Source organism: Panulirus ornatus, chromosome 50, assembly GCF_036320965.1.
Source record: "Panulirus ornatus isolate Po-2019 chromosome 50, ASM3632096v1, whole genome shotgun sequence".
NCBI classification, from domain to species: domain Eukaryota; kingdom Metazoa; phylum Arthropoda; class Malacostraca; order Decapoda; family Palinuridae; genus Panulirus; species Panulirus ornatus.
In genome coordinates this window covers 22290145-22300645 of record NC_092273.1, presented here as the reverse complement: position 1 = coordinate 22300645, position 10501 = coordinate 22290145, and the positions used below count along the sequence as shown (strand labels likewise).

At 41.1% G+C, this 10501-nt stretch overlaps 1 protein-coding gene across 1 annotated transcript in view; it reads right to left on the bottom strand.

The window, feature by feature from the left end:
• Positions 1-964: 964 nt before the first annotated feature.
• LOC139764653 (receptor-type tyrosine-protein phosphatase mu-like) overlaps positions 965-10501 on the bottom strand; it is a 298336-nt gene continuing 288799 nt past the window's right edge. The window contains exons 30-32 of the mRNA XM_071691513.1: positions 5051-5202; positions 4505-4640; positions 965-1170 (exon numbers count right to left, since the gene is read on the bottom strand). Coding sequence (XP_071547614.1) covers positions 1096-1170; positions 4505-4640; positions 5051-5202 — 363 coding nt within the window. The 3' untranslated portion in view covers positions 965-1095. The remainder of the gene's footprint in view (positions 1171-4504; positions 4641-5050; positions 5203-10501) is intronic.

Sequence of the window (10501 nt, the reverse complement as noted above, 5' to 3'; positions counted from 1 at the left end):
AGTGAAGTGCATTTAGTATTTCGGCATTGCATTCTATTGAAGTTTGCAAGTCATATTTGGTAAGTAATCTAATCCCAGAATTCTTGTTGAAAGTGAGACTGTCACATTTAGGAATAACCTTGCTGTACTACAATCCACAAAATTTTCATATACGGTATATTATCCTTTAGTTCCAGTCATGATTCTCAAAGATTTTCTTAGTCTCACAGAAAAAGGCTTAGATCATTAGTTCCTCCAGGCTTTAAACCTTTATCAGCAAGGGAACTTCCTAGTTTAATTAGGAAACTGACTTTCTTTTGCATAACCAGGATTGTTTACCAAAGTCCATGCAAATGGACAAGAGCCTCTACTTTGGTTTTCTGAAGAGAGCCTTTCATTAGTTAAGATTAACAAAAAGGAACTTTGGTGTATAATATATACAACTGATACATGATACTTCTGTTTAGACCTGGTTTTCCCTCTCAGTATGGCTATAAGTATGCTGCCATTAGAAGAGGAGGTCCTTTACAGGGTTAGTTTTCAGTAATGGTTGGTCCTTTCATTAGGTGCTCATAGGACTGTCCTTATGCAAGTAATTTGGAATTTGAAAGATGAAAAGCTATTTCTCTAGACAGAATTCTATGGTCATTTATTCATTTGTCTTTCTCTTCTTTCCCCTTTCTCCTTTTAGAAAGGATACTTCTTGATTCTGGGCTAAACAAAGTCTGAGGCAAGGTTGCCAGTGGTTTGTAAATGATTGTGGTGAAATGTTGCTTGTGTGTACTTCACATCAGCACCATGATTTCATATGCCTGGATAGGTTGCTGTATGTTTGATAAATCTTGTGAACAAATTTCTGTTGGCTTCAGAAGTTTTGTGATGGTTGACGATGGTGAATCATTAATGCTGCCCCTTATTTACTGGGAAAGTAAAATGGTGTTTCAACCACCATCAATAAATGCTCTCTCTGATGCTCATAGAGCTCTGTTTATGGTAGATTTTTATTTCCTTATCCTTGAAAACTACATTTTTTATTCATTAATTCTATAATGAGATGAGATAAATGGTAAGACTACATTTTTCGTAACAAAGCCTCTGATGATAAAAGTTTCATTGCTAGTTGAAGTTCCCGTAGGTGGAGTTATCCCTTAAGTACATGGCAGCTCCACTGTATAGGAGGGAGTACTGTTCCTGCAAGTAAGAAAATTTCTATTTGTAGAAGTCTGCATATATTAGGATTATATACTGTTTACACTTGTATAATGTAAATTTTTTTGAAATGATACACATATATACTTGCCTATCTTGTCAATCTAAAAACCCAAGTATGCAATTCTTGGCAGCATGTCCTGGCTCAACCCATCCCAGAGATAGGAGACTGCTCTAACCCTTCTAACTTTTGTCCCACAGCTCTTCCTTCTGCCTTCTCCTAAATTTAAGAAACAGTCCCTAATTCTCATTTTCTTAAATCCTTAGAATCTTATCCCCTTCTTTCAAATCATTAACATGGCTTTTGAAGTGCAAGATCTACTGGTGAACTCTTCTGTGTTAACCATCTCTAAGGGATTTTAATGAATCTTTGGTATGTCCTTTAACAGCTCTAAAGAATATAACATGGTGTGGCAAAAGTAAACTTCCTCCCTTTGGCTTCTCTCTCTCCTCTCTAATGCAGAGTTTTCTTTCTGGGTGTTTCACCCTATCAACAGAGGTATCCCTCAGGGTTCTGCCCTATTATCTGTGTTCTTTTTTGTACATGGTCCCTCTTCAATCTCCAACCTTACTTACTATCACACTGATTATTCCAATGTACACTTTTACCCTCACTCCACAGTACTTTTTCTTATACTCACTTTGAATATATTTCCTTCTTAATTTGGACCTTTGCATCCTTGCATAATAGAGCAGTAACATGGATAAATTTAGTAGTGCAAAAAATGTAACTTACCTACATCACACTGTAAGTAGCTCATTTCCTAAGATTCCATTTCAAAACATCTCATTTCAGTCCTTCAATCATAAAGAAAAATCAGGGGGTAATCATCTCCTCCACTCTATCCTGGAAACCTAATATAATGGACATTGCAAAATCTACTTTTCAAAAGGTAGGGATGTTGCATAGATGTTGCAATCATTTTAATTATAATTTGTTGGTCTGTATCTACTGAGGTCTCATTTGCCCCAGTATGGTGTATTACTCACATAATTAGGGTGGCTCTTCTTCCTCCTCCCTCTTAGCCAGAATTAAATCAGAATCCTTTTATTTAATAACTCACTTACCATTATATCTCTTCAACCATCTCTCTCCACCCATTTTGATGCAGTTTTCCTTTCTCTGTTTTACGTATCAGTTTGACCATTGCTCTTATGAGTATGTAATATGATACCAATGGCATCATCAAAGAAAAGTGATCACATTAGACTGTTGTGGACATTCGTCACAAACTGTCCTGGGCAAATGAAAATATGATAGAAACAGCTTGGATTTCTGAGAAGGTGATTATGAATCAATTAACAACTAGCCCCTGGGATGTAATTATGGAAAAGAAGGACGTTAAATTAGTATGGAAATACTTAGGAGATTACTTTAAATGAACCTCTAAAGCAAACACATACTGGAAAAATTAGGATGAAAAGATCAAAGGCAGAATATACAACATCAGTTAAAAAATCTGTGAAGATGAAACACAGTTTGTATATGAAATATCAGATGTTAGGTTGAATTAATGACTAGAAAGGGTATGTAAAACAGCAGTAAATCCCAAGATGTATTTAAGAAATTCATATGAGTGAAACTAGACTTTGAAATACAGCTTACTAGCTTGTAGAAAGATAAGAAAATTTAGGGTTAAAATCATGACAAGCAGAAAATGAAAGTACTTGTAATATACAAAAGGAGGATGGCTTACTGACAGAAAATGAACACAAAACTCTTGTAATTCCGATTGGCTTTATTGAATATATATTTGTAAAGAAAAAACTCAGAGTTACATTTTGAAGACCAAATTAGTGGCAATTTAGTTATGAAAGAATGAATTTTTTCAGTGGAGGGTGTTAAAAAGAAACTGAAACAGGTTCATCGAACAAATATTACTGCAGGAATTTATACATTTTTGATATTTCAGAAAGTGAAACAAGTGCAGGTAACACCAATTTTCAAAAAAAGGAAAAGGTTCAGTGCAAACAGTTACTGTCAAATACCATCAGCACGTATAATGAGTAAAGTAATGGAGTCAATAGTCTGATGCAAACTCATATCCCAGTTTGAGATGAACAATTTGCTTACAACTTATGAATATGAATTCATGTCAGGTAAGAGCTGCTTTACAAACCTACCTACTATAAACAAAAACTGGACAGCACTAGAGAAAGGACATAACACAGAAACAGTTTTTCTAGATTATCAGAAGGCTATTCCACAAACTGAAAGCATGCCATATTCAGGTCCGTATACTAAACTGGATACAGATTTCTAACCAAGAAAAAAATGACTTTCTTTAAGTGGAAAAACTCACTCTAGAGTGGGTTAAACAGCAAAATGCCACAAGAATCTGTTTTGAGACCAGTTTTATTCAGTGTAAATGTATCTGACAGACCTGAATTAATAAACTTTATGGTGGAATTGTTGAAGATGATACGAAAATCTAGAGTTGTATTAAAGGCATCACTGATAATAAGGTACTACAAGAAGATTTGCACAAATTAACAGCTGTTATAAAAACTGGCTTTCAAATTTTCAAGTGGAAAAATGGAAAAGGATGATAAGTGGTAATGAAATCAAATACACAATGATGGCTGGAAATAACAGAATACTAGATGAGGTTGAAGAAGAGAATGATACCAATTGTTGATAAGCAATGATATGAATCTGGCAAGGCAACATAACAGAGCTGCATGAAAAGTGAACATATACAGTAATGAAATATGTAGAGAAAACTTTTCACCAATGAGGAATGTGTGGAAAGAGAGGGCACTGTATTTAAGAGCAAAGATGGTTGTCTAATACTATAGTAGTCCCATTGGAGCTGTATGGATGTGAGACACAAGGCATGGGCCTGAGACAAAGATGTAAAGATGAGAGTTGATGTGTTGGAAATGAAATATTTGAAGAAAGTATGTGGTGTAAGGAGGATTGATCTAATAAGAAATGACAAGGTAAAACCGAATGGATAATCACTTTCAATAAATGAAACACCTATTTAGTCATCACATACGACACACACAACATTCACTCCCTATGCCAATAACATCGACACAAAAGCCCAGACATTTCACATGCCCTGGTTCAGTCCTTTGACAGCATGTTGACCCCAGTATACCACATCCTTTCAATGCACTCTATTCTGTGCACACCATTCATCCTCTTGCATGTTCAGGCCCAATTGCTCAAAATCTTTTTCACTACATCCTTCCATCTCTAATTTAGTCTCCCACTTCTCTTTGTTCCCTCCACCTCTGATACATATCTCCTCCTTGTCAACCTTTCCCACTCATTCTCTCCGTATGTACATTCATATGCTTATGTTACCTCTGAGGTGATAAAGTGATGCCGACACCTGAGTAGCTTGACAACAGTCCTGTATACATTCACACACTGCTCGGTCTGCAGGTGCTCCACCAGTAGAGTCATAGCTGCTACTAATCCACAGCCTGTTACACCATCACTGCCAAGCAAATAAATGGTAAACTGTATCACTTCCATGGACCTACTGCCTAATGGTCCATGCCTTGCCATTGCTTCTGCTATCTTGCATTATGACTTTCCTATAATATTCATGAAAACTAGAAGCAATTAGAAGAAACATAGCAAGGACAGTAAACCTAGAGACAGATGCTTTGATATAAAAAACTCTAAATCTATATCGTAAAGGATATACTATAGCCAAGATTACTAATCATTCTACAACATGGAATATTACAGACAATTCAACCTTGTTCAAACAAGATGGGTATAAAATTAAGGCTGCTAAAGCACAAATTAACACGGATTCAATCTCAGAACGAAGGTATAATATGAAAAAATAATTCATACAACAATGAAAAGGTTTTCATCTATGATGCACCAAATACTTACCCACAACACAGCAAAGGAGGACCTTTACTGCTGTGACGAGGCCTCTGCAGCAGTAAATCTGCTAAGATCAGCAAAACTTTTGGTGAAGATGGTACACTGAGACCATTTTGCCATGAGAGGACCTGGTACACTTGCAGAGTACGATTTAAAATCTGAAGAAAAAATAAATTAGTCACAACTGAGGTTCATTTGCCCCCTCCCATTCAACTTGCCCTACACCAGTCTTTAAAAGCTGAGTGTGTTCAAGGCATGGGTAGGGAGCTGGGTTCATCTGGGAGTGTGATAATCCATCTGTTGAGTCTAAATGTCTAATATTGATGTCCATCCATCAGTGAAATTGCATAAACCAAATAATGTAAGTAATGGAGATCAGGGGGGTTTATCATCAATAAGGCAGTACCTAATATTACACTACTGAAAAACTACAGTATACATGTACTAGGAAATGTAAAGTATTATACAACACATACCCCAAAATGATTTCTATCAATAAAAAGTCATGAACCTATTTCCAACACTTAAGTTTACTGCTGTTCCTGAATTTTGTGCCGGTACCACTGGAGAAGGAGAAGGCGAGTGCAAGACATACTGGTAAAGGGGTGCAGCTATGGAAAGTGCTGGAGATGGTTGAGTGAATTCAACTATTATGTCACTAGATGTTGATGTTTGGTCCTCCTTATGAATGTCCCTTTTCTTCTCATGTTGGATTTCTCTATAGCACCTGATGCCAGCAAGGATATTTTGGATCATCTTTGAACTCTATTCTGAGTTTGGGTTATCCTCATCACATAGCAAAAGCCAGGTTAATGTGGTGAAATCCTTTAGCAAACCACTTGCTTGTGAGAAAGTGCATTTGCTCAACCTACTACAGGTGTTTCTTCTCCAACTGAAGATCTCCATTTGAGGGCTTTTCCTTATGCAATTCAATTCTAGCAGTTCCTCAACATTATCAAAGGCAAATTGTTTTGCCATTCCAAAGTGTGTCCACACATTCTTGACACTTAAGTGTCAACTTCAAAACCCTGGAATCCATGAAAGAACTGAGAGCAAAGCTTCCAACACACTACATACAAACAAAGGACTTCCAGGATTCCTTCACAGTCATGTGATCATTCTCTGTAAACTTCATAAGCTATGCAAGTGTTCTCTATAAAGAAATGGCCTTGAAAGTAGATATCACCCCGTGGTTCATTAGCTGGATTACTGATATAGTTCTGTGTTGGAGAAAGACTACTTTGATGTTCTCGCTAAGGTCCTGTACTGAAGGTGGATGGCCAGGGAATTATCGGTATGAAGGAGAATCATAAAACTTATATTTTACATCAGCAAATCACACCTCTGCCAGAGGTCGCTTTCCCATGAGATACACTTTGCCGCTTCATGCCACCAGTTGCTGTGCTCCCTTCACACCGTCCAGACGGTTTTCTGCAGCAGCGAGCTTGGCAGCCTTCTTCCTGTGATCCCTCTGGAGCGGAAAGGCTTTGCTACAGCCTGTGACCCAGTTTGGGGCTGGCTGCAACACCACCTGTGATCCGTTTAGGAGCGGGGAGGGAAGTCCGTTGTTGATGCACTTATGGAGTTGACGACTCTCAAACTGACCTGCACCGCCGCCTTGCTATCACCGCCGCCATGTTGGATGTCCCAGGCAGTTCCACCGGCATACGGAGGTCAAGTAAGGAGGACGATTCTGAACATGCCAGGCATGTGAGGAAAGGCTCCTCGCATAGGACTAGCTCCAGGAGCAGCCCTTCTCAGCGGGAGGCTCTTCAGGGCGGTAACAATAGGCCCCATGGTCATGTCACTGGTGATGGCGGTGACTCCTTCCCAGCACACATGTTCCTTGCCTTCTACCTCACGGGATGAGGCATCTGCGCCGCCCTGGAACGTGGTGATGGACGCTTTGGCTGCTTTACGTGGTGATGTGGAGAAATTGAAGGAGAAAAGGAACTCAGGCCCCATTTGGGGGGCTGATGACGCTGCGGCGGCCGCCGATGTAAACACTGGCCTTTCTAGCCAGGTGGTGCCTCCCTCGTGCTCGCCCACGGGTTTTTCAGGCTTTACTCCAGCTGAGCATTACCTTTCCAGTGATGATTGTGTCTCTCAGAATGACGGGCGGCCTGACAGTGTTCTCCTGCAGTGTGCCAGGGCTTACGGTCCTGTGGATGAGGTGTCTGATGGCATTGACCAGCATGTTGCCGATATGGTTAACCATGTATTTGCTCATGGCTTGCGAGAGGAGGAGTATAAGGAAGACTGATGCCAAGAAGGCAGACTTCCGTTTGAAGGATGTTGGGAAAGACATTATTACGGCTGCCACAATTTTGACTAAGTCACTCACAGTGCTTGACAAGATCGCCCAGACTTGCCAACCAGATGTTGCCCAGGAAGTGGGCATGCTTAATGGTGCCCTGGCACTCTTGGGTCATGCTAATCACAAGAATAATCTGGCTCGCCGGTTCATCATCAAGCACGAAATTAACCACAAGTATGCTCACCTCTGTTCAGACAAGGTGCCCATGACTCGTCTTCTGTTTGTGGATGATGTCTCACTCTCAGCCAAGCACATTGAGGAGTCTGAAAAGTTAAGGAGTAAGATTGCTCCAAGGAAACCGCTCTCTACCTCGAAGTTTGGTCCTGGCAAGTTTAGGGGCTCTTCTGGGAGACTGCCATACAGGGGTTTTATGGCCAGGTTTCATCCATATGGCCAACGCATGCATGGTCCTCGGAGTGAGCACCGGCAATCCTCACGGCAGCGTCCTGAGACAAAAAACTCCCGAGGCCGGGGTCACAATCCCCAGCAGTAACTGAGGTGAGTCATTCTTTTCAAGCTGGCAGACTTCACTATTTTGTACATGAGTGGCATGCTATTACCAGTGATCCAAATATTTTAGATATTGTTCAGCATTGCCATTTAGATATTGATGTTGCTAACATTGGTCCTTTATTTGCTGAAGAAGTTGAGTATGTGTTTAATGTCGAGGAAAAGGAAATTGTTTGACAGGAAATTGTACAGCTTTTGAGTCTGGGGGTTATCAAGGAGACCCAGAGACAGGAGGGGCAGATTCTTTCCCTATTTTCTTAAGACGGAAGAAGGATGGTGGGTTTAGGATGATCCTTAACCTGGAAAAATTTAATAAATTTTTAGAGTACAAACACTTCAAGATGGAAAATTTTGAGCATGCGATTCGTCTTGTTAACAGCGGTGTCTTCATGGCCTCTGTCGATTTGCAGCATACCTATTATTCTGTTAAGATAGCTGAGGAGCAACAACGCTTTCTGTGTTTCAAGTGGCAAGGAGAAATTTATCAATTCACGTGTCTCCCTAATGGGGTTGCGGATGGTCCCCGTCTGTTCACTAAATTAATGAAACCTGTTTTTGCTGTACTTAGAGAGAAGGGACATATCATGAGTTTCATTGATGATACTCTTATTTGTCACCGCACTTTTGATGGATGTTGTGAGAGTGTGCGTGCCAGTGTTGACTTGCTCAAGAAGTTAGGTTTCTGTATTAACGAAAACAAATCTGTCTTGGTCCCCACTAAGCGCTTGGAGTATTTGGGGAACATTAAAGATTCTGAGACTATGACAGTAACATTACCTGATCGTAGAATACACAAGATACTACAATGCTGTGAGGAATTGTTACATAGTGACAGAGCCAAAATTCGGAATGTGGCCAGAGTTGTTGGGCTATCAGTTGCAGCCGTTCCAGCAGCAGAGATGGGAAACTGCATTACAGGTGGTTAGAATGTGCTAAGATTGCTGCGTTGAGTTGCAAAAGGTAACTCTGACAAGTGGATGGTGGTCACTCATGAGATGAGACTGGACTTGCTTTGGTGGGAATCTCACATTGCATTGCAAAACAGACAGATTTTTCGGAAGGGTACAGAATTGGATCTGTATACTGATGCATCAAATTTAGGTTGGGGTGGCCACCTCAATCAACAAAAAGTTAACGGGAGATGGTCATTATCAGAATCTGCCTTGCACATTAATGCAAAGGAACTCAAAGCCATCTCCCTGGTAGTGCGCTCATTTGCATCTCTTCTCAAAGGACGACATGTTCGGGTGTTTTGTGATAACACGACAGCGGTGACCTATGTCAATGAAATGGGCAGCACACGGTCCTCACTGTGTAATGACATTTGCCGTGACCTTTGGGAGTGGTGTGCGGTGAATGATATCTGGCTTACCTGCTCTCATGTACCGGGTAAAGTCAATCTCATGGCAGACGCTGCATCTCGGACATTCAATGACAGGCATGAGTGGAAATTGAATGAAGAACTCTTTAGGGCCCTCTCTGAAGTATTTGGGGTTCCGAGCATTGATCTCTTTGCTTCTAGACTGAATGCTCAAGTGACTCGTTTCTGCTCCTGGAAACCTGACCCAGATGCAGAACATTTTGATGCCTTTTCTATCTGCTTGTAGCAGTTTGAACTAATCTACCTTTTCCCACCCTTTGCTCTGATTGCCAGGTGCCTACAGAAAATTCGAGCAGAGTCAACAAAGGGGTGGATGGTATTACCTCTCTGGCCGTCCCAGCCCTGGATGGGGACTCTACTCACTTTGCTGGTCAAGGAACCATGGCTGATTCCGAGGGGGGCACACATCTTGCGTCACCCATCGACGGAGGAGGAACACCCCATTCTCCGACACACCCGACTGATGGCTTGCCTCTTATCTGGCAACGTCTGCGAGACAGGGGCATTTCTCAGGCAGGTACGGACATCATCCTTGCCTCCTGGAGACCTGTGACTGCGAGGCAGTACCAGCCACATATTAACAGGTGGTTACAGTTTTGTGGTAGCCGGAACATCGATCCCTTTGCTCCCACTGTAACTAATATTGTGAATTTTCTGTCTGTCACTTTCCACAGAGGTGTTAGTTATACTTCAATCAACACTGCCAGGGGTGCACTCTCCTCCCTGGGGATTACTGTGGATGGTTGCAGTGCAGGCAGCCATCCTCTTGTCACCAGGCTCTTAAAGGGAGTTTTTACCTTGCGGCCGTCTGTCCCTAGGTATACAAGAACTTGGGATGTTCAGCAGGTGCTACAGCATCTGCGTGCCATGGATCCTTTGTCCTCCCTCTCTTTAAAGGATTTAACACTGAAGCTTGTGATGTTGATGGCACTTACGCAGGCTGCCAGAATACAAACTTTGCATTGTTTGTTGCTGAAGAATATTAGTTTTGGGCAGGCTTCTGTTTGTGTTTGGTTAGGGGAAACTATTAAACAGTGCAGGCCAAAGTTCAATGTGCGGTTTGTGACCTTTAAAGCATATTCTACTGACATTAGATTGTGTGTGTGAAACTCTGAAAATGTATATTGCTAGGACAGAGGAGTTCAGAAATTCTGCACATCAAGAGAATGGGAAGTTACTCCTAAGTTTTATCAAGCCCCACAAGCATGTAGCGAGGGACACTGTTGCAGGTGGATTTGAACAGTGCTTT